This window comes from Choloepus didactylus, chromosome 1 (assembly GCF_015220235.1).
Source record: "Choloepus didactylus isolate mChoDid1 chromosome 1, mChoDid1.pri, whole genome shotgun sequence".
Classification (NCBI taxonomy): Eukaryota; Metazoa; Chordata; class Mammalia; order Pilosa; family Megalonychidae; genus Choloepus; species Choloepus didactylus.
The window spans coordinates 9,233,575-9,261,148 of NC_051307.1; the positions used below are offsets into that span (position 1 = coordinate 9,233,575).

The following is a 27,574-nucleotide window of genomic DNA, read 5'->3' on the forward strand; positions in this document are numbered from 1 at the left end:
GAATACAAAAGATGAAGCAGACGTCCAAAAGCTTCCTGTCGCCATAAAGTGAGCTTGTTCATACACCAGGTATTCAAGTGCCTCCGCTGCTCCAGGCCCTGAGGGTACAGAGATGAACAAGATCACAGCCTAGAGAGAGGCATGCTCATAGAGATGTTCAACCTCAAGTTCTAGAACCTTCTGTAGAGTGGTCTAGAGCTGGAGATTTGGATGTTTGCCCTAAAGTTCTAGATCTTTCTGGAATAGCCTGAAGCTGGAGAGACAGACATGTTCAAACGAATGTTTAACCTAAAGTTCTACATGTTTCTGTAGAGGTACAACCTCTAACGATAGAGGCTGTAGAGGCAGGAGGGGGAAGGAAATCAACCCTCCATGAAAGGAGGAAACCATCCCGGAAGAAGGAAGGGGCAAATAAGCCACAAGCCAAAGGACAATTGGATGTTTCCCAGATGAAGAATGAGCAGAAGGGCTTTTCAGATGGGGGTACAGCAGGCCTTAAACATCAGTCCCCTTACTGGGACGTACCGTAGCCCTGTAAACTGGATATCATTGTGCCAACTTCTCCACTGAGAAAATTGAAATTCAGGGGAGTGGGGCAGTTTCTCCATGTTCATATACGGATCTGGAACTCTAGTCTTTGTAGACCTGGGTTACTGCTCTTTGACCTCTATTGCATGTTTCTAGGCAGCACTAATCTCCAAGTTTGAACCGGTCCAAAGTACTAGGCTTGGGAGCTACAGTGTCTTCAATGAGAATGACTGTGGGTTGGGAACTGAATAGTGTGAATGAGGAACCTTCTTGGGGTTTGTTCTCAAGCCAGCACTGCCTTGTTCCTGACACACTGACTTCGGGCTGGCAATTTCCCCTTCTTTAAGCTCAGAGTAAATGTTTACTAACATGCTCCTGGAAAGCATGGCAGAGAGGCTTAAAGTAGTCATTTCTGTCATGCTACTGATCTCACAGGTTATTTAAACTTGGACAGGACACAGGGTCAGAGAACATTAGAATGGCCCTAAAGAAACCCACTGTGTGAGAAGGGAAAGCTTGTAACAAAAATGAAAAATAGAGATGCAAGTTTTACTCTAGCTCGAGAGACTGAGTTTACTGCTAGCAAATGCATCCTTGGGAAAATGTAGGGAAATATATAAGAAACGGTGGCAACAATTTTGTGAGCATTAAAAAAAACATAATATTCATCCGTACGTAAAAAATAAATAAAATAAAAGCTATCTGCCAAACATTTGGTCAGGGTTTTTTGTTTGTTTGTTTTGCTTTGCTTTTAAGCCACTTTATAGATGCCTCTGGCTGAGTTGGAGAAGCCAGCATCTGGGAGCTAGTGTAATGAGCTGTGTCGAAAGATCACACCACTGGCTAAATCATTGGTCAGACCAGCCAGCTGGATGCTTGATGCTTCATAGGATAGAACAGTTGATCCTGGAACTCTTTTTTCCAAATTGCAGGATATGGTGGACTTGAAAGATTGGCCCAACCAGGAGCATGGAGGGGAGTGTGGCTGGGAGGGTGATGCCTGGGACTTCCAAGGAAAAGCAAGAGTGGGAACCTCAGACGAAACTCACATCGCTCTGATGATGCTCCTTCTTGGGCCCAGCATTCAAGTGGGTTCTGCAAGAGTCACACTTCCATAGCTTTGTCATGAGTAAAGTGTGTTTCTGAGACCCAGTTTGTATTGCCGATACCTATTTTGACCACTGCTACTCTGATTATGAAAGGAGACCAATATTAGTATCTGAACAGTAAATAATTTAAACCAGACTGAGAAAACCAGAGACCCATTCACTGAGAACCAGATTCAGGGATTTGACCTTGGAGATGAGAATTACGTATGTGCCTTGGGTCTTTCGTTGCTTTAAGGTGGACCAGTGATGAGCCTCAAAGGGATGGTCTTGTGAGTCTAAAGTCCTTTTGCACTATAAATGGAGAACTTAGGGACGACTCAAGAGGAAAGGGCATCACATCACTGATTTTCAGAGCTTCGTGAGCCAGAGAGAGGGGTTCTCTGGGAATCTATGTCCATGTGGCGCATGGGTACCTGACTCCTTTCAGAAGAGGGGATGGTTGAGTCTTGCCTTAGGGTCCTTTGAGATACAGACCCCAGAGTTCCTGCTCCCCTTCACTCTTGACTTGCTGTGTCCTCTGGTCAACATGATGCATTGTGTTGCTCTTGAAGCAAGCCAGGTTCCCAAGCAACAACTCTATTTAGACTACAATTTGACCCTTTTCTGTTCTTCAGCTGTTTCATCATGAAGTCCTTGACTGGAAGAAACATAATAGTGTTTCAGATTTACTCTTTACATTAAATAGCATTGCTCCCTCCTTCTGCAGAGGCTCCCCCCCCCCCCCACAGGATTTATCCTGCTGGGTCCTAGTTTTCAGGGTTACTCAATCACATATCCCACCCCCACCTCGCTCCTTTCCTTCCTGCCTGGAGAAACCCGTCCAGGGCTGCTGTCCCCAATCTCCCACTTCCTCTCCTTTCCACAGGCTGCCTCCCAAATGGATCATTTATTCCAGAGTTCCCTGAATGCTTACCCTGTCGAGTCAGCTTTAATACTGCTCTGTCATTTCAATTTTACAGCACGATTGGCAAAGGTGGTTTAGGGACCTTGCAGATAACCAAGGATATTTTCCCCCTTTGTTGGTGTCTTCTCAAGTTCATTCCCATTACTTTTTCCAAGTTTTCCTGATTCCAAACCCACCATCCTTCAAGAACCCTTTGTTGAATTAGCATATACCTCAGTCCCTCCTCTACTCTGTGTGTTAGCACCCGGGCTCGCCATTTTACATGCTGTTTTTTATGATCATTGTTTTAAGGTGTTTCCTGTTTTTCTCAAGTTGTTTCTGTTATTACTGCCAGAAACCCTTTCTCCATCTCCTTGTAAACACCAGCTCCTCCTTTGCTCCTTTTAGCCCAGGGTCCCTTGAGATCTCAGAATAAAGTGGCAAAAACAGGGACCGGTCTGACTTATGGAAACTTGCAAGCTGGTATTCGACCTTATGATGCATCACCCCACGTGGTGACTTGGGAACAGGTGATAGGAAGTCATGATACATGTCATGATATGCATTAATGGTGTTATCAAAAAAGAGATTTCAGAATGGAGCCTGCAAGGGCAGCTGCTGTACGGCACCCCTCAGTTATGTGCTATGTGAAACCTATATGGGAGCAAATGGCCAAAAATGCATTCTTTGTCTTCCCCTCACTATAACATAACCTAAGAAATCTGCAAACCTAGGCAAGAGGGTGTGCCAAATACCCCAGATCTTCATGTCTTTGATATATGGGTTTAAAGAACTGTGGAAAGATTGGGAGGAAAAAAAGAGAGTGTGGCATAATCTTGTTACAGTTGATTCCAGAAGTTCTTTCCACTAAACAGGTCCTGGGTGAGAGCTCCTGGGCTTTCTAAGTTGTATTCCCCACTAGCATCTAATTTCCGTGAGAGCAGGCGCATCTCATCCTTTCCCATCCGGCTCCACTCCAGCCCCGGCCAGGGGACCTCCAGGGATGCTTTGTAAATGCAGAAAGTTTTATGCATAAATGAGGATGTGCTCTCCCAGGATCCCAGTTTTGGCTCTTTTGAAAATAAAATGAGTGGGTGGAGGGCAAGAGGGATGTTCTTCACTGAGTTTGATTCAAGGAGAAGATAAAACATGCTGAACATAACCCTCTTGGGAAGCTCAGCAAGGACATGATTTTGAGTCAGAGTTGTCCAGTTGAGGGAGAGGAATCTCACTGACAGTTGGGAAGCTTCACCAGCTCCCAGTGAAATTAACAAAGACATAGGTGTGGAGGAGCCAACACCAAGCTCCCTATTTGCAGCTTCATGTTGTTTGATCTGGGTCATGATACAGTATTTACATCTAGGGCAAACCAAGGATGCCGATGAAGCAGCTTTCCTTTTTAAGCACAGTCTTGATTAAAGCAGCCTTCCCCAATACAGGCACTGTGGCCTCATTCCGTGTATGAGTTAATTACTTTGAAGATCAAAGTTCAGCTAAAAGCAGAGAGATGGAGAAGGTGTTGAAATGATCACCAAAAATTAAATGTAAAATATGTCCTTATTGAAAGGCCTGTGCTCTACTGTTAATAAAGAACAAATAACAAAGGTACAGGGAGTAATTGTTTTTCAACCATCCAAAGACTAGTACTCCTTCAGACTGTGTGTGCTCTGGGTGGTGTGGCTGCTGAAGAGGTCTCCCTGGCTCTCCCGTCTCAGCAAGACTCAGTTCAACATCTGCCGATGGACATCCCCCAGGAGGGGCGCTTAGTTCTCACAGAGTGTGATCCGTAGCTGATAAGGAAACATTGGATGAGAATTCCATGAATGAAAACAAAACCCAGCTTATCTCCCATGGCAGTGTGTTTACGAACATGTTAATCTTTGTTCATGTAAACATCTCAAATTCTTGTCTAAAAATAAGACCTAATTTGGTGATGTTTACATCATGACTTACTATCAAGGGGGGATGTGACATGATGATAAAATCTAAGAAGGATTTTTATGAATACAGAGTTTCAAAAATATTTTTCTAGTGGTATTTTGGTATTCATTTTTCCAATCACGTTTCATGAGCAATACTCATGTTTAAACTAGTAGCGACTCATCTACTTAAGCTTGCTTGTTCCATTAGAGTTCTCATACTTGGGTAAAAATCTAGAAATCTTTCAACCAGTTTTTCTTTGCATTGGCACACTCTGGATTGGATTTCCAGTCTGCAGGAACTCAGATATCTAGAAAAGAGCAAGGGAAGTTGTCTACGGCAGAGCTTCTCAAACTTTCTACACCCCCAAGTCACCTAGGGATCGTGTTAAACGGCGGATTTGGATTCAGTAGGTCTGGGGTGAGACTTGGCAGTTCTCACAGCTCTTAGGTGCTGCAGATGCTGCTGGTCCACAGACCACACTTTGAGAAACAAGGATCCAGAAGCTATTTCTGCATCATCTTGCTGCTTTCATTTGTCTGGTACACAGAAGCCCCATGTTGATGTATCTGTCTGTTCTGAATTAGGCAAAGATGCTATTAGGATTGTTTGCTGCTAGATTTTCCTTTCTGAGACAATTCTCAAATTGAATCCCTGGCTGCTGACCTTTTAGGCAAAATGCAACTGGATGAGAATCTGTGTGCAAAGTGTTCCCAGAGACTGAAGTTGAAATTTAGTTGTAAATTGATAGCGGCTGCAAATTTAATCCCCACGTGCAACCCCACACCAGAAAAGTGAAAATCTGAGGAGCTGGGTCGGAAAGGCTTAAGGTCCAAAAAAGTAAAAATGCTAGCCGAAAGGGAGTGGTGAGTGAGAGCAGAATTTAAAAAGAAAAAGTATCTAAGCTCAACTGAAACCCTGGAGGGTAGGATTTCACAGACCACACTGGTTGCTGTGCTTGTAGCCAAACAGACCAAATAAATTAAGGCAATTCTGTGTCGAATTTCATGTTGCATTTCATTTCCATTCGCTTTGGGATATAAAAATAGGAAGAGACACATCTTCTACAACATCGTCAAACTCTTTGAAGATTGACCCTCCAAACTGCCAGTCTTAAACATGGTTAAATGATTTGTTTAAAGAGAGTCTTAACAATAATTACATTGTCCTACCCGCAAAGTGTGATTTCATAGCCATCCTAGGTGTCTGGTTGCTGAATACCTGCCAAACTAAATGGCTGTGACGTGCTCAGAATGCTACATGGCATTGAACTAAGACCCATCAATCTGAGAAGAATATAGACTTGAAATGGTTCTGTAATAAGACTGCCTATAGAAACTGTTTTATGTGTGCACCGTTAGTAAGAGCATGTGAAATAATGTTTTTGGACAATATTTTTGAAGGAAACTTGAAATGACTTTGAGCCTTGATGGTCATTACTAGAGCTCACACTAAGGATGCAGAAGTATAGTTAATAAATTTGCATATGCAAAGGTATGATGAGGGTTTAAAAGACAAGTGATATGTTATACATAAAAACAAATCGTTGGCATATACCTGAACTCTTATGGTTTTTGTTAATATATTGTGGGGGCAACACAATATATTGTGTTTTGGTCCTGCAATTTATTTCATGCAGTTAATGTCAGAGAAATTCTAAGTTCATTGATAGGAGAGAGAGTAGGTATTGGCCTAGAAAAAAATTATACCAGTTAAGACTGATTTAATATAAAGGGATAAGCTTATAAAGGGAAAATGAGGGGTGACCCAGAGAGGCAACTGGAAATAAGAAGACTTGAAGACAGTGATCACTCCCAACAAGGAAAGGAGAAGAAAAAGGGAGCGTGAGTGTATCCCTTGATGGATTTAGGGGTAGACCTTTAAAAAGAAGCTTTCAGTTAGTTGGTTGATTCATCAAAATTGTCACCTCCACCTTGGGTGGGTCAGGAAGACAGCAGAGAGGGATGGACTGACATCAGTCCAGGTGGAAACAGGACAAATGAGATGATTGGAAACTTTTAAAGTCTGGTCCCAACCTGTGACTGTAGGCAGTTACTCTAGAAGAGTCAGCAAGCCTTGTGAAAACCTGTCAATGGGAGTTTTTATGCAAATAGTGGAAAATGTAGAGCTGTCAATAAAATACACAAAATTATAATTTGTAAATAAAACTGAAATCTAGTGGAGTCCAGGATTTTCCTGCACAGTGTTTATTCTCATAAACACAAAATTTAAAAGACCGTGATATCCATTATAAAGTTACATTATTGATTGTTCAATTTATTTGTCTTTACAGATTTACCTTACGAACCACCCAGGAGGTCAGCCTGGACGGGTCACGGCCACCCCACACCCCAGTCGAAAGGTACAGGGTGGGCTCCTACAGCCTTGAGTCCCTGCCACACGGCAGCGTGCACATGTTGACGGAATAAATAATCGTTTCTGCAGCTAATCTACAGACTTTTCAGCATGTACAGGATGTTTCCCATTGGCAACAAAGTACAGCTGACCTTTAATTAAATGCATCAGTCTCTCTCTGTTTGGATTACACCTCTGTCCCTAATGAAACAAATCGTGTAGTGGATTTCAGTGTAGACAAATGCATGTTTCATGGGATGTTTGAGTACAGATGAAATAACTGGTGATTTCTTTCATCTTGGCTATGTTTAAAAGCCTCCATGGCTTCATTTTGTTTTCCTGATAGTTTCCCTTTATCTACTTAATTAGACTATGATTCATTTTATTCTCTTTTCTAAGCCACCTTAAATTATTTTACTAATTTTTAGAAAATTTAGGGGGGGGCGGTTACAAATAAATTTTCAGAATTTGATTGCAAAGTTTTTACATCTGGTTTCACCAGAAAGGAAGCTTTTCTTTACCACAAGATGCTTCTTACCATAAGACTAAGACTAGCTTGTTATTAACTAAACCCAGTGATAGTCTGATTATAAAACAGCATCAGTGACTAGTGGCCAAATGTAAGTGATAGCCAATTGTCTTCTTGATTTCTGGATTTTCAGCTGCTCAGCCGCCTTCTTCCACGGTGCCCAAAACCGAAGACCAGCGTCCTCAGTTAGGTAGGTGGCACGGACCCTCCAGCAGCCGTAAGAGAAGAAATCGGTTTAGCAGGGCATTTCTAAAACGAGTCACTTTTTAAGTGAAAGTCTCACTATTCTGTCATCTTCACGAGTGCCACGTATGTAAATTGGAGACAAAATCATCAGTCTACTTGATTGCAACGACTTGAGAGTTTGCTAAAACATTTCCCAAACCTATGCAATAAATATGGAAAAACACATTCTGTTTGTGTATAGGCAGCATAAACACAGAGATCGCGTCTTTGTGAGCTCTGAATTCTTTTAATTCCAGCTTACACATGATGCGCACCTGTGTCCATTCCAATGGGGCAATGCGGTGGAGGGTGATGCCCCAGTGCAGGGAGCAGCACAGCCAACACCTGCCCCGGGGCAGCCTGGGGACGTGCGCGTGTTTACTCTAGTTGTGTACGGTGACAGAGGAGGCACAGGGCTAGGGGTCAGAACCGAGGCCACCCCCGAGGCCTCTGGCAAGAAACTTCTCCCAGGTCCTAGGTGACATCTTACCTATCGTGGAGGGTGGAGCGAGGTGATCGGTGTGGGGGACGCTGGAAACACAACTGGGTCAGCATTATGTGTGCAGTCACATCCTGCCAAATCCTGACTGTGTCTCTGGGGTTTTGACTTCTTTTCTCTTGGCTGTAGATCCGTATCAGATTCTCGGACCAACAAGTAGCCGCCTTGCAAACCCAGGTGAGATGCTGCTGATGTTTTTGCTCTTACAGATTTATTTACCTTTTTGGAAATGGCTGTTTTCATAGATAAACTTGTATTGGTGGAAAATTCCTTCAGTTGAACAAATTTTAGTTTTAGGTCTCATTGGGTTATTTGCCTAAGTGGAAAAAATGGGTCACGTTATAGATTAAAATTTTAGCTTCAGCAACAAGCATCGCAACCTAAGGCAAGCAGACAAAATCACCAACAGTAAAAAAAAGGAGACAATTACAACGGCAAGACTTCAAAATGAGGTTCCTCTTTCATGGTATGTCTAGATGCTAGAAGAGAGAGTAGATTCTCAATTGGCCCATTTGTAACCAATATCTTACAAAGAATCGTCACCTGTCCTCACTTTTCAGTGCCAACCAAGTTGTTTTATTGGTTTGTATTCAGATCAGAACCAGCTGTGCTGGCATCCACTAAAGAAATTCATAACATATGCTGCATAGTCTCAGCAGCAAGTCCAAATGCCAAGATGTCACAGGCATGTTGCAAGAACAAGCTGTAATATATATTTCCTAAAGCTTGAGGCCAAAATGGGGTTGAAAGCCAAAAAGACTCAGATAGAATCAGCATACATCCCCCGCGTGGAATCTGCACCCTGAGAACATGAAATATCTCCATTACTGAGCATCAGTATCTTTGACAGTAAATTTTAGCTAACCTTAATTCAATAGATATTTTTCAGCAGCTGAACAGCTAGCAATAAGCTCAATAATCATCTACTGAATAAATGAATGTAAGGAGTAAGTAATAAGGTTTGGTGCCTGACCTCAGGGGTTTACAGTTTGGTAGCAAGATGGACCCAGCACCGGCAAATTACAACATGATGTCCAAACCATGTTACCCCGGTCTCTTCTCTCTTATGGAAACATGCACCCAGTGGCAAGTCTCCTCCGTGGTCCCTCTTCAAACCTATGCTAAGCTTTCTGGTTGCAACTGCCCCCATAACCATTCAAATAAAAATAATTATGATGTTTGAGATGATTATTATCAGCCATGCCTCAGGAAGATGGATTGGCAGCAATGCTCAGGATAGATGGATAGATTAGAAAGAGGAAAAGGACAGAAGTGGAAACACACTGGGCAGGTTAACACAATAATATGAAATAACAGATCACTCCCACCACTACAATGCCTAGGCAAGTGCGTATGTCTGTGACCCCAGGAGGTTATTATCTCCATCCTACAGAAGAGGAATCGGAGGTTTAGAGACATTAAATCACTTCCCCAGGGTCACACAGTAAGAGGGGAAGGCCAGATTTGAACTGACTCTGTGTCTGTAAAGTCTGTTTTCATGTCCTTGCCTTACACTGCTCCTGGTTAAGCATGAAGAGAAGAGGAGGCCTTTGGAGAGTAGAGACATAAGAATAGAAAAGAAGGGTTTCATTCAGTTTAACAACTTATTTAGGTGTGGGAGATGAGATCAGGAATGAAGAGGAGGAAAGAGCTGAGCTGCACCAAACAAGAATAACTTGGCCTTTCACTCACCCAAACTGGCTAAATAAAATATACACACGTGCCCGTGTCAGCTGAAAGGTACTGCTTGGCTTGGTTGGAGAATGGGGCTGAAGAGCGCCACGTCTCACAGTGGCACTGCTGCCCCCCTGGGACTTGGGGCCCAAGCAGGAAGGAGGCTGAAAACCTCTGAGGGGCCCTGAAAAGAAAAGTGCATTTTCTTTGCACAGTGAAAGCAAAGGACCACACTTTATATCACAAAGTCCCTTCTTATCATGCCTGGGGAAAATGACAGCCTCCAAGTTTTGATTTGCAAGCAAGTGATCTTAAGATAAAGATCGATTTGTTTAATGTATAATGAACTAGGTCTTCTCTCCATCTGTCCTTGGGCCATGTGGCCGTCCTATCCATGTGGCCTTTTCCCCTGAAACCAGAATGTCTTTAATCTCTCTGTAAATGAGAATGTTTCTTCCTGTTTGATTCTTTCTTTTCCATTCTCTGATAAATAAATCCTTCATCACTTAAAATTGCTGCCTTTGCTCTTTGCACAACACAAACTCTTTTAAATCATTTTAAATGGAAAAATTACCTCATACAGCCTGAATGCACAGGATGATATCAATATCCCAATATCTCTGTCCCAAAAATTCATCTGATGCACCCTTTGGACCATATTTCTCCTGCTGAGAAAAGCATGCCCCTGCATTCTTATATCATAGATTATTAAAAGCAATACAGCTCCCTTATGTCCCACTCAGAATGGCTGAGAATTTAAGGTGGTTCCTCTAATGAATTCAAATTGTGTTTCCATGAAAGAGCTTCCTCATGTCACATCCAGTGGATCCCATGATGCTAACTGGATGTTCTTTAAAAGTTGCATGAAAATGCATCCTGTTTCCATGCAAGAGCAGAGACGGGTTAAGGGGTGTCTGGGCATTTGTTTGGAGGTGGCAGTGCCCAATCATCCGGGTTGGGGGGACGAACTCCAAACCCCAGGCCCAGGAGAGGACTGCCTGGAGTGTGCAGAAGCCAAGATGGAAAGCCATGGTTGACCGCAGCAAGTAAGTGTGAGAACTGGAGCCCAGCTTCCGATCCTTGCTGACCTTGGGTGGGATGAGTCATTCAATCTTGTTCAGTCCCAATTTCCTCCTCTCTGCAATGAGCTGATTAAATGATTGTCGTGGGGATTCTGTGAGTGAATGGATGTGAAGAACACTGCCAGGCGCAGAGCCAGCTCTGAAGAGATTTCAGTGGACCCTGAGGCCACGGCCATTCCATGCTCCTGCGCTGCCTTCCTTTTGGCATTTCTTGCCTACAGGAGCAGGGCTGTACCTTTCCCTGAACCCCAGTTTGTAGCCTACACAAATCATGACAAGAGTGTTCACATAGTGAGTTCATCCTCATGGTGACCCTGCAGGGCAGTGTGGTTACCATCATGCTCATTTTACAGATGAGAATACTGAGGCTCAGAGATCTGGGAGAGTTGCCCAGTGTCTCATAAGTGGCAGAACCAACTCTGAAGCTTGCGCTCCCAATCACCAACCGCCTCACTGAACCTCAGGGCAAAGCCTTCCATCTGGGATGCTCCTGATGCCTCGACCTGCATGTGGCGGAATGTTCTAGGCTGTGCACACAAGTTTTTCTGTGCCATGTCAAGTGCTTAAGGAACGGCTCAAAGGACTGCCCCCAATGGATCCCTTGGAGCCTGCTGGGTCCCATCACTGCTATATTTGTGGCCCTTGTTGCCTCTTGGGCAGAGGGTGGCTTCAGCACTTGGCACTGGGACACCATTTCCATTTAGCCCGTGACTGCTGAGTCACTTTGCAGCACCCCACTTTTCTCTGTAGTTTGCCAACTGTTTTGCTCTTTTGTCCTTCTTTGCTCTGTCTGCACCCTCTTGCTACCTTGTTTTTCTTCTTTTCTTCTAAACTCATTAAGGCACCTCTTTCCTCCTCAAAATTAAAGAGCTGCCTTCTGTCCTCTTTCAGGCCACACCCCACTTCCCTGCACCCCCTCTTGCGTTCTGTGGTGGGGGACAGCCAGGACAGACTAGCAAAGACCTTTTTTCTTCCTTAATCATGGCTTTTTAATTATCCTAGGACAAAACTAGCTACTCCTTTCTGATGCCACAGAACATTATCTAGAGAAAGTGGTAACATAGGTCTGAAGGCTCTTTCTTACCTTTGTCATGAGAGGAATGGAGATTCTTTTCTGATGAAAAATGCTGTCTTTTAGGAGCTTCTCTTTTTAATTGTTGGTTTGACCCAGCCGGTTGCAAGGCTTTCCTAAATCCCAGGCATTCTTGCTTTTGGAATCCCTGATTCTAAAATGCTCCTCATCATGCATTGAATATTATTGTTTAGGCAGTGAAACAAGATTTTAATGAATTCTCGTTTGAAAGTTTTTGGTTATGAGTAACTCCGTCCATTTACAATTGATGATGACGTCTCAGCCACCTCTGGGCACCATTGAGAATTCTTGCACAGGGAGGAGATCTGTGACAATTCTTGTGCCAAGAGTAAACTTCCCAGCGGTTGGCAACTGTCGTGAATTTTATTGTGAATTCCAAATTGAACAATTATTGAGGTTGGCAGAATATTACATTTTATAGGCATTTATTTAAACATCAATTGATTTTTAATTTTCAGTTTTGTCCTCATGTTAGGGAGCTGATGGATTGTGTTTATTGGCCTCTTATTTCCATAGACCCTTTAAGCGGTTACAGATCTAAGTGCTGTTGCTCATGGACGAAGCAGGAGGAAATTGTTCGTCCACCCTTTGGGCTTTGAGCTTCCAGCCATGAATTTATGTTCTCCCAATTTCTACTTCTTCACAAGCAGGAGAGATATAAGGCACTTTTGTCCACTGGTTCTCTCCTACACACATGTCTAAGCGAAATGGGCAAGGGAAAATTTCCTAAGATTCAATGCCAAGGTTTTGAATAGACACCGAGTGTTATTTTGGCTGTTTAGTAAGGACTGTGTATTTATACACAATCTATGGAATTGCTCTCTGAATGGGAGGAAGTTGACATTGAATATTTTCAAACAAGTGCATGTGTTTATATTGAAGCATATGTTAGACTGTTAAATCAAAAATCCATGTTGTTGTTTTTTTTCCTATTCCCAGGTCATATATGGAATTTTTTTTCAAGCTGTAATTCTTTGGTTACAAGATATATACTAAAACCATATGGTTTACTCATACCATTCTTTGTGTGTATGTATGTGTGTGTGTGTGTTTTAAATACATATTAATGAAATGTTGGGGGCAATAAAACATGATTGAGAACCATCTAAATATGTAGTTCTGAGAAAGAAAAGACTCCCATTGCAGTGAACTGCAAGCTGCTAATATATTTCAAATGTGTTCCTAGCCTGAAAATGATCATTTTCCGTAACATGTTGAGAAGAGGCTGACCCTTCTCACAATGCTATTGGATGGATGAATTCACAAACATATCCATTTCCACGTAGCCAAAGTGGAAACAAGGATTTATGAGTTGGACAATTTATGTAAGAGTTAGTGGGAAGGATTTAGAGAAAGATTTATAATTGATTTTTACTTTGCTTCAATTCACTGAATAGTTACCAAAGTTACTTGAATCATTTCATCCCATCTATTGATATTTACTTGTACTATAATAAAAGGTAATCTTTTTGGTAATAAGCCTGAGCTACTACTTAAATGACTTTACCCAGCAAACAGGCAATGCCGTGGCTGAGGTCTGGTAGGGATGAGTTGCCATTCATTTCTAAAGCTCCTAAAATCTGTTCAACACAGCTTAGTTTTTCCTAGTACTTAAACTTACTGTCAATATTTGCACACTTCTCTCCTTTATGGAGCCATAAATTATCTAAAGCATTGTAACAGAATTGCTAAAATTATGTGCCTGAAGTTTTCTCTGAATTTAATAAAACCTAAAAGCCATATCTGTAGGATTCCAGTGGAAGCAAGAACATTCTGACTGTGAACGCCCAGCTAAATGCCATCTCTTTGTCTAAGTCAGAATCTCATTCAGCTCCCCAGGAGGACTGCAATTGCCCACTGTTGCAGCTTTTCTTTTGGAAACACTGCTTAACACAATTGGCATTGCAATACAGGGGCAACACATGGATTTCCGTTTTACGATGCATTTGCCCAAATACTGGAAATGGGGGATCTGGTTTGAAAAAGAGCCAACTTTTTTCTAAACTTCCTCATTTTGAGTGGGTTAATTCTGTTCTAGGAAAAGTTTTGACAGAATTGCTTTCTGAGTGCCAGCAAAATGTTATGTTAGAAATAACGGTGTTTACGTCCATTCTCTGTTTTTTTTCCATAAACTTTTAGAAGCTCATTTCCTAAATCCAATTTTTATTTTACTTGACCTAGCCAATATAAATGGTATTAAGTCATTATTGCCATTCACACAATGGCACGGTCTGTCCACAAAATAGGAAAAATTAGCCCTTCCACCCCCGAAATTCCAGGTTGCCCTGGCTATTCTTTGGAGGAAGCCAGGGGTGAATGGAGCCAACCTGAACTTTGCCCCCTAGGAATTCTCTGCATTCCACAGAGGACTTGGATCTGTTAGATCAGCCTGAGAGTCCAAGAATCATCATCTTGGGGCTGGTTCCCAAGATGCAGAGCTTGGGATAAAGATTCCTATACAAATGATTAATTAAGGGTGTATTCTCAGGAAACAGGGAGGGAGGGAGTAGAATAGGGCAGAGGAAATGCTAAGCCAGCTGGTGGCTACAGCCTGATCCCACAGGCAGCTCTGCAGCATCAACGGTTCCAGAGTGGTCCCACCTTGAGGCAAGGGGCTGGCCTGGGGTGCCCTGTGTCAGTCTGTCCTAGGCCGTGGGCTACCCAGGGGTGGGGGAGGCTGCTCCTGTTCACACGGGGCAGTTCCCTGAGGAAGAGGGCGACTCAAACAAGAGCAGCCCACACCCCTAGCCGCTGAAGGACGGGTCTACAGGCCTGGAAAATGGCATCTGGGCAGGACCCAATAGCATCTAGTTTTTCTGCCACTGATGAAAGAATGTGTTGACCTCAGAACCTGTTCTCACTGGTGTTTAATTTCCTTTCCTGTGCTTGTTAGGGAGCGGACAGATCCAGCTTTGGCAGTTTCTCCTGGAGCTCCTGTCGGACAGCTCAAACTCCAACTGCATCACCTGGGAGGGCACCAATGGGGAATTCAAGATGACAGATCCCGATGAGGTTGCCCGGCGTTGGGGAGAACGGAAAAGCAAACCCAATATGAACTATGATAAACTCAGCCGTGCCCTCCGTTACTACTATGACAAAAATATCATGACCAAAGTCCATGGGAAGCGCTACGCCTACAAGTTTGACTTCCACGGAATCGCCCAGGCCCTCCAGCCCCACCCTCCAGAATCATCCCTATACAAGTACCCCTCCGAGCTCCCTTACATGGGCTCCTATCACGCCCACCCACAGAAGATGAACTTTGTAGCTCCCCACCCTCCTGCCTTACCTGTGACATCTTCCAGTTTTTTTGCTGCCCCAAACCCATACTGGAATTCACCAACTGGAGGAATATACCCTAACACTAGGCTCCCAGCCAGCCATATGCCTTCTCATCTGGGCACTTACTACTAAAGACCTAATAGGAACCTTTCCCAACAGCGTGCAATCACCAATGAATTGCAATAAACGTTAACAAAGAACATGAATCAAAGTGCCTCAAAAGCAATGAAAATGGTTGACTGGGGCTGGGAAAGGAAGCCAGGGAAAAAATCCAAAAGACTCTTAGAGGGAGGGAATTACTAAAGTATTACTACAGAATAAAGAGGAAGATAAAAATGTAATGTATATGGACATATAATCTGTGGACCAACCTTGTAGAAGACATTGTCAGCAGAAGTCAAAGTGCCAAAGAAAGTGGTCTAAAGAAGTGTACAGCTTTTACAGTAGAGTTTGAAATCCTGCTAATGCAAGCTGGGATTAAACTAAAGCAATAGGGAGAACACAGTTTTGACCTAACATACCATTTATAATGTCATTTTAAGGAAAACTACCTGTATTTAAAAATAGAAACATATCAGGAAAAAGACGAGAGAGATGATGGCCGATCCACAGACACTGAAATGGAATTCATCGGCACTTGCTATTTTGGTGGAAATCAGATTCATTCCATTTGATGGGGAGCAATCAGCTCTCTCAAACTGTGAAGATGACCCAAAGTTTCCGACTCCTTTACAGTATTACAGGAACTGTGAGCCAAATGATGGGACTGAGAATGTGTACTGAGAGCGTGTGATTGTTGACGGAGGGCTGGAGGAGGAAGAGGAGGAGGCAGAGAAGGAGCAGGCAAAGACTGGGAAAGAAACTTCTCAACCAGTGAGGACTGGACTTAGGACAATTTGGGGACTGTGGCAAATGAGTCATGTAGACTTGAGGTTGAACGCAGTCAGTGTCATACCAAACCTGGTGTTACAAAAAAGGACACAGTGTAACGGAGGAAGGGGAGGTAGTAGAATTCAGAAACAAAAATATGCATCTCTTTTTTGTTTGTTTGTCAAAAGAAAATTTTAACTGGAATTGTCTGATATTTAAAAGAAACATTCAGGACCTCATCATGATGTGGGGGCTTTGTTCTCCACGGGGGCAGGTAAGAGACAGCCTTCTTGGCTACCACCATCAGAAATCATGTAGGCATTTTGGTTAGGTGGGCTCCAGTGTTCCTTTTCGAGTCGCAGACGCTGTGCGTTTGTCAGAATGATGTATACAAGTCAATGTTTTGGTTTTTTTTTTTTTTTCCTTTTTATATAATATTATATAACTTATGCATTTATACACTACGAGTTGATCTCGGCCAACCAAAGACACAACACAAAAGAGACAATCGATATCATGTGGCCTTGAATTTTAACTCTGTATGCTTAATGTTTACAATATGAATTTATTAGTTCTTAGAGCAGAATGTATGTAATAAAATAAGCTTGGCCTAGCATGGCAAATCAGATTTACACAGGTGTCTGCATTTGCACTTTTTAGTGACCTAAAGGAAAGCTAAAGCTACCTAAAGGAAACTTGTCCTGCACATTGTGGGTTTTGTGTTATGATTTTACTTTGTCTGGCAACTTGTGCAAGTGAGAGACAAGCAAATAGGATGTTTGGCCCCCAAACAAGAGTCAGGCCCGTTGGGTCCTTCTTGCCCGCTCTCCCATTTCTAGCCCCTTCTGGAGCAGAAGGACCTAAGGTTTAACACCGGAATTGAAAGAGGCCCCGAAAGCTGAGGTCAGGTTGTGAGAAATTCTGGATCAACACCTGGTCACAAATCACCCTTAATTCCTACTATGATCATGAAACATTTATTGAATAATGAACAAGCTGTTGCTCTTAACACAAACAATATTATTATTGGGAAATAAAGCATCACAAATAGCTGCAACTTCTCTCTAATTTTGCCACTTGGCTTCTCTTTCACGTCACCAGGTAAAATGTTGTCTTAATCTTCTCGCACCAGAATAACTTGGGTACCATGGTTTGAGATTTACCAGCTTTGAGCCTGACATTTTACAAGCTCTCCCTCTCAGACATGGTTTATGTCTATGATCTAAAGTCAATTTCCCTTGACATCTTTTCGTTCCAAATGCTTCCAACCTTGGCCAAGGTGAAGGCAAGTCAAGAGGTGTAATACAAGGCAATTTAAGAGGGAGCAGCCTAAGCAACTTCTTAACCTGAAACGGTTTTTGAATTGGCCCGTTTCAAGGCTGTCTCGGGGCTCGTTTTGCACTTTGTAATCCGTTTGCTGTAATGAAATGAAGTTGCCAAATCCCTGCTCTATGGATATTTTGGCAACAGTCTTTAAAGTTGGTAGGATCCGATTACGAAAGCTTCAGACTCTCGGCATTACTCAGATTGTAAGAAGCCCAACCATCAATCATTCTGCAGCAGTTTGGAGAAGACTCTCAAAGTGCATTTATCTCCTTAAAAAAAGAAAAGAAAGAAAGAAAAAAAACATAAAAGCTGCCAGCTAGGGTGACCCAAACTGTTCTAATGGAAAAGACCGGTCAGTCACTTTTAATTTTGGAATGTGAAGGCAAAGCACACCTACATTCTGCATATAATTACGAATTTACTCATGCAGTCACTCAGTTCCACTCTTTCAAGATTGTATTATGTGCAAAATAATAAAAACAAGACATGATTTTCGCATTCAGTTTTAACAGATGTTTTCAGTTAGGTCTCCCACCCCCACCCCCCGAAGCCAGATTATTAGCAAACTTTACAACAAACATGAGCAACTGGGGTAATTTGGATAGCTATCATGATACAGCCTTTTCTCCCGAAATAAATAAATCTTGACTCTGTCTTAAAATAATATTAACTCTCTGCTCCTGTCATAATCTAATTCCAAAGCACTCTCCAATCCATAGTCACTATTAAATGAACCTTTTCTCTCTCTCTCTGCTTCCCCCATCCCTTGGCTTGCCCTGATGTATGCTCACAAGCACTGCGTAATCTCACGCAGGCTGGGGAGAGCTTTGTCCTCTCTTCTTGTCTTAAATAGTCTTTGGGGCTATGCACTTGATCAAATCCCGGTGTATTCCCAAATCCCAGTCTGATGCCCTTGTTACATCTTGGAGGGGTTTATGATGAAGTGATGTTTCAGAAGTGATGTAGCTAGAGCTCCCCCTCTGCCCTTGTAAGCACGGCTCTGTGCCGTGGTACCACCTGCCACCGTGGAGCACTGGCCTAGCGCACCTCCTCTTGAAAGACAGGTGCAGCACAGATCACTAAGGCTTGTGAGCTGGGAAGGTGATGGAAAGGGGCAAGACGCAGATGGCCTGCAGGCCCCCGAACTGGCCCTTAACCCATGGAAAGAGAGTAACATGGTTTACACAAAACAAAACACAAACAAGTGGTTCATCAGAGAATTAAAAAAGCACTTTGGAGTACTCATAGGTATATCAAGTTCTGTGCCTTCCCTTTATCTTATCTTTGATTTTAAAAACCTTGTGAAAATGTATTCATTGCAAATGGGAAATAGTTGGCTATATAAATCAAATAGTTAAAAATAACCAGAACCTCTTTATCTATAGTAGAGCAGTGGTTCTCAAAATAAAGTCCCTTGGACCAGCAGTGTCACCTGGGAACTTGCTAGAAATGCAAATTCTCAGGCCCTACCCCCAGACCTGATGAATCAAAACCTCTGGGGGTGGAGTCCAGCAATCTGTGATTTAACAAGCCTCCAGGTGATTCTGATGCACACTGAAGTTTGAGAACCAAGAAAAGAAAAAGTCTTGAGTCCATTTGAGGAATACTCAGTATGAAATCTCAACCTAGTATGAAATCTCAACCTAGTAAAGTTTCTGCTCTGGTGTATCAATGGGCACATGAAAATCAACCATCAGGAAAACCATATTACCCTATTACCCTGCAGTGTCCTCCTGAGCTGTGCTCACTGTGAGCAACTCTCTGCCCTACTGCTAACTTCTCCCCACATGGATTAGCTATCTATAGCTGCATAACAAATCACCACAAGCTCAGCAGCTTAAACATAAAAGCTTATCATCTCACAGTTTCTGTGAATCAGGAGTCACAGCATGGCAAAGCTGGGTTCTCTGCTCTCGGACTCATCAGGATGAAATCAGCATCAGCTGGGACGGCAAGTGCATCTGAGGCTCATGGGTTGTTGGCAGAACTTAACTCCTGTGGCTTCAGAACCGTAGCCCCCATTTCCTCGCCGATTGCTGGCCAGGGACGACTCTCAACACGTACAGGCCACTTTGGGTTCTTATTACATGGCCCTCCCCACAACAAGGCAGTTTGCTCCTTTAAGACTAGCAGGAGAGTCTGTCTCACTATGAATTTCTCTGACAGCTTTTGGAGGCTCACCTGATTAGATCAGGCCCACCCAAGATAATCTCCCTTTTGATTAACTCCAAGTCAACTGATGAAGGTGTCTTAATTCCATCTACAGAATCCCTTTGCCACATAACATAATCATGGGAGTGATACCCCATCATAGTCTCAGGGGAAGGAGATTGTATAAATGGGGGTGGAGGGGTAGGGCAGGGATCTCAGCGGCCATCTTAGAATTGTCTACCACACTATGGATATACTGCCTTTCTTTCCAGCATCTCTAAACTCCTTTGGCCAATGAAAACCCTTTAAAATGCACATTGTCTAAAAAGCCAGCCAGTATTCAGCAATACCATATTCCTGTGCTTTCTCTCCTGCTGGCTACAGGGCCCTCCTTGGGCAAGTCTGATAGTCCTCACTAAGCTGAAATCATTTGTGCTAGAAATGTAAGGGCTAATACTACACTTCCAATAGTAGTTATATGTTCTTTTCCTTTGTTTCTTAGTAAAAGCCCAGCCTAAGTTAACCTATATAGAAATACCTATGCACACTCCTCTAATTTGTAATTTTAATTTACAACTCATTTTACAAAGTAAAAAGTTCATTCCTTTCCTCATAAAAAATGTTATTGCAATATTCTGAAGAGGTGGACCATAATATGTACTAGAACATGTTGCATTACAGACTTATTCAAGAAGCATGTTAAATGTAGACACTGTATGAAAAAACAGGCACTTTTCATGTTTCATAGCAACATAGTATGTTCCCTACTGGAAACAATAATAGAAAAATGGCAGGCAGAATTTCATTCTGATGTGAGTTCATAAAATGGTTTTGAGATTTTTACAAGGTTGTGACTGTTTAAATGTACACGGTCAAAGGGTACTAACTGAAAGAGCAATTCCCATCTGGAGGGGAAGGCCCAGGGCGCTGCACTTGACGTTGCCTATTCAACACTGATGAGTGACTTGGATGAGGATATAGAAGATACATTAACTACATCTCCAGATGTTGTGGGGGTTAAGAAGACAATATGTACCCAAGACAAATTCAGGATCCAAAGGCTGAAGGCTTAAGTTATGGGCCAAATTTAACAGATTTAAAGGAGCTAGATGTTAGGACCTACATTTGTGTCTAAGACACATGGGTATTGAGCTTGGCTTGGTAACAGCAAGTGCGAAAAGGATTTCAGGGTTTTGAAGATGACAGTAATGATATGTAGAATAACCAGCACTTAGTGATCCTAAGTATCTATCAGACACCATGCTAAGCACTGCACATGCCTCCACGGTACAGATTTTTTAAAAAATCATGATACTCAAGTTAAATAATTTACCCAGCATGCCCGAAGTAAGAGAGAAAACTAATGCTTGTCCAGTACTGTCTGACTCCCAAACCACTCTTATTCTTAAACTATCTTGCCTCATATTGATGGGAAACTTAACAGGAGAGTGATCTGACTGCCATAACTGAAAGAGCACTTATTTATTCCCTATCCCAATATCAATTCTGGGCATACACTCTAAGAGGGACATGGGCCAAAGACAAGGGGAACAAGGCAATTAAGACTGTGTCATGGAGGAACAGGCAGAGAGCCTGTTCAGTGTCTCTACTGGAGGAGGGATGATATTCATCCATCCATCATCCAACACCCAACACAGGTGCATGGCAATGTTGAGCTGGCAGTAAATGTTTGCAGCTGTCTGCATGAATGAACATCCAGAAAGGTAATGTCTGAACCAAAGGTGGACTCCACAGGGGTGTTCACTGGCCGAAGTCAAGGAAGAATTTTTTAACAGAGGAGCTCCAAATGGAACGGCCAGCCTTGCCAGGAGTCCCTTGCTATGGAGTGTGCTCAGGATTGGACCAGGTGACTAGTCACCAAGTGTCCAGCCACACACGGTGGGTGCCATACGTGGCTGTTCAGATCTCTTTCAGTTCTATGCAATTCAGCTTCTGTGAAATGACAGACACATACAGATGTGGTCAGGGAAGTGGGTTTGAAATGCATGATGTCTTAAAAGCCTCACTCTTGATCAGTACAACTTAGTCCTAAGGGCAGACATCTATCTGGGGTTTAGGCATTATATAGGAACTAGAATCCCCCCAAATTCACTTGTAGTGTGGCTCTGTGTCTCCAGATTGACTTAGCACACCCTGCCTGAAGGTTAAAACACATATCTGTGTAGCACTGTAGGGCCCAGGTGAATGGTGAAAGCAGGTGGCTGATGGGACCACTGAACTTCCCCTCCACATCTTTTCACTCAGAAGGAGAACGGCCCCCCTGCAGCACACTTGTATAAAGGCACACACCCTGGCGGCCGTCGGTCACAGCCTGCTCAGCATTAGACACGGCTCAGCTGAGAGTGCTGAGCTGCCCCAGGGGCCCTCAACCCAACTCCAGACTAACCACTTTCACCTCTGTGTAGGCACCGGAGGCTGGGAGCCAAGGCTGGTTTTCCATTTACGCTCAGGAGGCAGAGGCTAAGGAAAGGGATGGGGCACAGGAGGGGGTGCTAAATGTGTCAGAAAGCTGTTGGGTTGGAAGTTATGAAACCATTTTGGAAAGTCTTTCTACCAGGAGGCCAGGATATTCCGAAAAGTTGGCAGCTTTTTACTTTAAATAAATTCTTTTGTAAATTTTTGTTTTTTTTTTTCCTTGGCTGGATAGCAGGAATATCACTGAAACTGGTTTGAAAGGTTGGGGGAGTAGATTAATGGGTAACTTCCCCATCGGTTTTCTATTAGGAGCAAAGAGAAAGAGGCTATGCATTCCCTTCTTTTCCACGATCTGGGGGAGATGGTTTCCCAGCTGCCTCATCAGACTTTGAGCAAGCATCCAGCCGGAGAGCCGGTCTTCCAAGTGATACCTGATACGCAGGTTTCAGGTCCTGAGAGGAGCCTCCCAATGGAGTCTATTTCCCACTCTAAATAATCATACATTTTTCAATAAAACAATGATAAATGCCAAATAATTCACATACATTATCTTTTCAATTTAACCTGCGCAAGAATACTCTGAGGTAAATATTGTTATCTCCATTTCACAGCTGTGAAATTGAGGCTTCCAGAGGTTAAGCAATGTCATGAATCACCTTAAGACAGAGCAAAAAACTCACACCTCTGGGGACTGGTATTCTGAGGCCTTTCTAAGCCATCACGTGGATGACCTTGTCGGGATGACCAAATTAAATGTCCTCTCCGCGTCTAGGTATGCGGAGCCTGGTTGTTGGTAGCTATCACAGGAAGCAAAGCATGGCCCTCGCTCGGTCCCAGGGTGGAGTGCGGCTTGCCGGGGACGCCGGGCAAACTCAAGGTCCCTTTGACGCAGCGCACAGAGAACGTTCTGGAAGGTGCACTTCTGAACCGAATCCCACGGCCAGGCCGTAGGCTGGGGTCCCCGCGGTCCCTGTCCGGGGGAGGCAGGAGGAGGGGGGTGGTGCCGACTAAGAGACCCTTCCACGCAGCACCACGGCAGCCTCGCGCCTCAGCTGCTCTGCTTCTTCAAAACTGAGCGGGAAGCCGCCTTACATTCGTCAGGTCCTTTCTTGAGGAGAACTAACAAGCAGCCATTCTTCCGTCCCAACGTTTGGAATCAATTCAGGATTCAGGTAGAAGAAAGCGAAACATCCACTACTTAAACCGTTTCAATTTAAGTGCACAGCAGGGAACACCCGCTACTTCATGGCGGGCAATGGCGGAGGAGAGAAGTGCTGGAACCAGCCCCATGCACGATAGGTCCCGCCTCTTCCTGTAGGACAGCGGAAGGGGTGGGGACAGAGCAAGAGTATCTGCGGTGGGATCTCCTGGAAACGTGCACGCGGAGAAATAATTGTTCCCGCTTCATAATGGGACTAGTCTCAGATTAGTAAATTGGAGAGTCCTCCTTGGAAGAAATCTTTACTCTCAGCATATTTTCTAACCTGAGACCCTGGGCCTGCCTGCGCAGCCACCCACTTGCACTCCTGTGGCACAGGGCATTTCAGAGTGGGATCATGCAGTCGTCACTGAGTTTTAAATCAAGTGTCCAGTCCACGCTTGGTTAAGTTGCCGTATCCACCCAAGAAGAAAACACCAAGAGGGAATATATATCATTCATTCAGTAAAGCTTCAGCATTTGTTAAGATCACGTTATCCAGGTTTGCATGGCTATTAAGCTGCAGGGACAGGATTTGAATCAGAGTCTAATTCTGGAGCCTCCATGTCTAACCACTATGCAGTCCTACCTCTCAAAGAAAGGCCTGAGTTAAGAGTAGGACTCAGAACGAGTAATCACTATATTCACAAATGATTGTAGAAACTCTTAAGTCAGACGAAACTGCTTGGGTTGGGGGCGGGGGCTAGTGGACCGCAATTGGAGAGAAGCTGAATTGTAGTCAGTGTGTCTGATGTCTAGTGTGTGTGTGTGTGTGTGTGTGTGCGCGTGTGTGATGCTTACCTGAGGCCTTACAACAAACCCACGGTAGATATTCTTATGGGTTTCTCTTCTGTAGTGTAGCAAACACCAAGTACACAAGGGACACAAAAGTAAGCCAAATGAACCCAGGCTACTGGTCTGCTTCAGTTGAGTGAATGCTGTGTTTTGGGATGGTGTACCATCTCATACTTGTCACGGGAATCCCACCTCTTGGTGTGCTTTGACTGTCTGTTTACAGCTTGTGATCCCATCAGAATTTTCCTTCTTCTTTCTCCCTTTCCTCAACTCAGTTCCCACTTTTCTTCCACTGTGGGCCAGACTCTGAAGGAGTGGTTTTTGAAAAAAATGTTCCCATAATTATTAGAATTCAAGATGAATCAATGAGAAGCAAGAGTGTCTGCTTCTATTTATTCAACAAGCATTTGTTTGGTTTCTATGATGTCACAGCACTGTGAGAGGTACACAAAGGTGTTAAGGAGCTCTTGCCCTTAAGAGATAATAATCTAGAGGAGAGGCAAAATGCCCATGGAAATTAACAGTGCAAGACAGTGTACAATCTGCACATGAGTGTGCAGAGGAGGGAAAGGTCACTTTAAGTGGGCTGATCAGGGAAGGCTTCTTGGAGGAGGTGGTGTTCCAAGAGGGGTAGGGTTTTGAAGGATAAATGGCATTCCAGGCAGGGAGATCCTTGAGCAAAGGCATAGGATCAAAAGACAATCTCCAAGGGGAAAGATACCAGAGATGAGTGAGAAAAAGCAAAGCAAGTAATGAGACAGCCTGTGAATTATACAATAATGCAAGGTTTAATTAAGATGTTTGCTCTTGTCCTTAAAGGACCAAACAATGCTGAGGCATGGGACTTGGGGCAACCAGCTATGTGGACCGCTTCTGAAGAGACGCGGGGTTCCTGGTGTGGCCTCCCACAGTCAGGGGTAGTAAAGAAGGGTTGGGGCACTAGAGAGTAAAAAAGTGACTCTGCACACATATTAATATAAAAGCCATTGAAGTGATAAGAAATTTTGAAAAATATCTCTAAGACTTTTTTTTTCAAGTGACTGTTACCTCTTTCTAGAGTGCATAGGCTATATTAGAAAATTGTTGAAAAATAACAAAATATTGGGAGCTTATCTGAAGCTTTGCAAATGGGGGAAAGTAGTAGAACTGAAAAGGAGGAGAGGACATTGCTGTGAGATATGATTGAAAGGTAATGATAACAGTGCACATTTGTAATGTGTTTAGCAGTTCACAAAGAGTTTTCCTGTGTGCTGACTCAGTTGATAGCAGCAATAACTTTAGAAAGGGAAATTCATTCATTCATTCATTCATTCATTCACAACAGAGATCTGACCTCATATACCAGATTAATGGAGCACAAGGCCCTGCCTTCAGGGACCTCAGAATCTAGCAGAATTCAGGTCCCCATGTGAAGATGAGAAACTGAGGCTCCAAGAAGGTAATACAGTTGAAGCATGTTGCTGGTAAGAAACAGAACTTGAAGTTGAACCCAGGAGTTTGAGGCAAGTCAGGTGCACTTTCAAACACAATGTTCTTGTCTCTGTTGTACCACAGACCTGGATAGAGAAACATCATGAAGCCAAACAACTGGTTTGTGCATTTGCACAGGTGCTGGCCTTTGTGGACAGTAATTCATGACTCTTCTTTTCTACAGTCACCTGATCTTAAGTCTCAGCACCCTAAGTCTGGGGTGGTATGACTTGCATTGAGCTTCTAAAGTTCCTTGAGGGAGAAATGATTCAGAATGATATGAAAAGGGAGACCGTAAGAAATATGGCAAGAGAGGAGGGAGGTTGGGAGAAATTATGCTGAGTGTGGGTATAGATTAGGGTCTCTGGGATTCACAAGCAAGGTGGACCTAGGCCATCAGGCCTGTGCAGGCCCTGAAAAGTGCCCAGAATTCAGAGTATGGCTGCCTGATGCCCCTAGGGAGCTGGAGCCCTGGGATTCTAGCCTCTGAGGGGCCCCCATGCCTCCACTTGATACTGAAGTAAGAGTCTGTAGGGTTTGAGGCAATGAGTGTGCACTGAAGACAAGAAGGCTCTCCCTTCTAGGACTTAAGGATGAAGAGAACTCCACAGTGATGATGAGATTCAAAGATTCAGTGTTCTCACCAACTCTTGGTGGAGTCAATTTTATTTTGATTTTAAAGCAAAAATAATATAATTTCTCACACTAGCTTTATATTCACTTATTGATAGCTCGTTTGGTTGTTGATAGAACAAGTTGAAAAATAAGAAGTGAGGTAAGATTAAGAAATTGACCCAATGGGCTTAATGTACTGCTCCCAACGATTGAAGAACATACATGCTTTTCAAAGACAAATGGGTCATTTATAAAAATTCATCACAAAATGGTTTATAAGGCAAATCTCAACACATTTCAAAGGATTGAAGGCAGATTTTACCTTCTCTGACCAACTAAACATCAATTTTAGAAAGCTAGCAAAAGCGAATCAAAAACAAAAGAAGGAGGAGGAGGAGGAGACAGAGAAGAAGGGAAGGAGGGAGCAGGAAAGTATAAATGTAAGGGCAGAAATTAGTGAATTGGGCAACAAACTTAAAATATAGAGAATTAAAGGTGAAAGTTGGTTTTTTGAAAAGATTCATAAATCTGACAAACATCTGGTGAGACTGGTTAAAAAAACAAAGGAAAGAGAAGGCACAAATAATACTGAGAATGAAAAAGTGAATAAAGCTAAGGTGGCTAGAGACTTCTTAAAATATTAGGAGACATTGTGAACCAATTACTTATGCCTATTCATTTGAAAATTAGATTGAATGGAAAAAATTCTTATAAAAATAAATCTGGGCTGGAAGAAGATGGTGGCATACAGAGGAGTAGAAGCTTGTTTGTCTCCTTGGAACAACTAATACACAACCAGGAACAACAAGTAAATAATCTGGAATAACTGCAGGGGAACAAACATGACTGTCCACTCATCATACACCAGCCTGAATTTGGAGGAATGCCTGAGATTACAGCATAAAATCTGTAAGTAAAAACAGTGGATTCAAGCTGGGAGCCCCCACCCCCATGGCCCTCACTGCAAAGCCTCGCTGTGCTAGACAGTAGCACTCTCCCAACAAGCAAATGTAGCTCAGCTGAGCTCCACCTGGGGTTTTAATTAACAAACATGGACAGCTCAATACAAGATACAAATCCCTACAAGCAAACAGAGGCTTTTGGTGATGACTGACCTTGGAGAGCTGGAGGGTGGTCACAGACTGGCCCTGAAGAGGGCTTTCTGTCCCTTTTCTGGCTCAGGGGAGAAAGCCTCAGCCATTTTCACTTCCCAGTGTTCTGACCCAGACAAGGGTGGATATAGCACAGGCAGAGAGTTTATTCAAATGATAATGACCTCTCCCTAGGGGTTCTATCTTCCCTAAGAGGAAAGATGTGGGGCCCAGCTCTACTATCCACCTTCCATTCAGAACCAGACCCCAGAGCCCAGGGGAAAACAGCCACAGGTCACACCTCCTTATACCAGTCTGGAGTTACAGGCTGACAGGTGCTATCTGCTGGGCAGAAAACAGTGACTTGAGGCCTCACAGGGTGTACCAATCTCCTAAGACACACCCTCAGGGAGACGTGATACTATTGCCTCCTTCTGAGACCT

General features: G+C 43.3%; 1 protein-coding gene across 4 annotated transcripts in view; it reads left to right on the plus strand.

Annotated features, from left to right (window-relative positions):
- Nucleotides 1–16,681, plus strand: part of ERG (ETS transcription factor ERG) — a 199,640-nt gene extending 182,959 nt beyond the window's left edge. For all 4 annotated transcript variants that reach the window (XM_037831557.1, XM_037831560.1, XM_037831563.1 and 1 more), the window contains 4 exons: nucleotides 6,734–6,802; nucleotides 7,458–7,514; nucleotides 8,178–8,225; nucleotides 14,791–16,681. In XM_037831557.1, coding sequence (XP_037687485.1) covers nucleotides 6,734–6,802; nucleotides 7,458–7,514; nucleotides 8,178–8,225; nucleotides 14,791–15,311 — 695 coding nt within the window. In that variant the 3' untranslated portion in view covers nucleotides 15,312–16,681. The remainder of the gene's footprint in view (nucleotides 1–6,733; nucleotides 6,803–7,457; nucleotides 7,515–8,177; nucleotides 8,226–14,790) is intronic.
- Nucleotides 16,682–27,574: the final 10,893 nt, after the last annotated feature.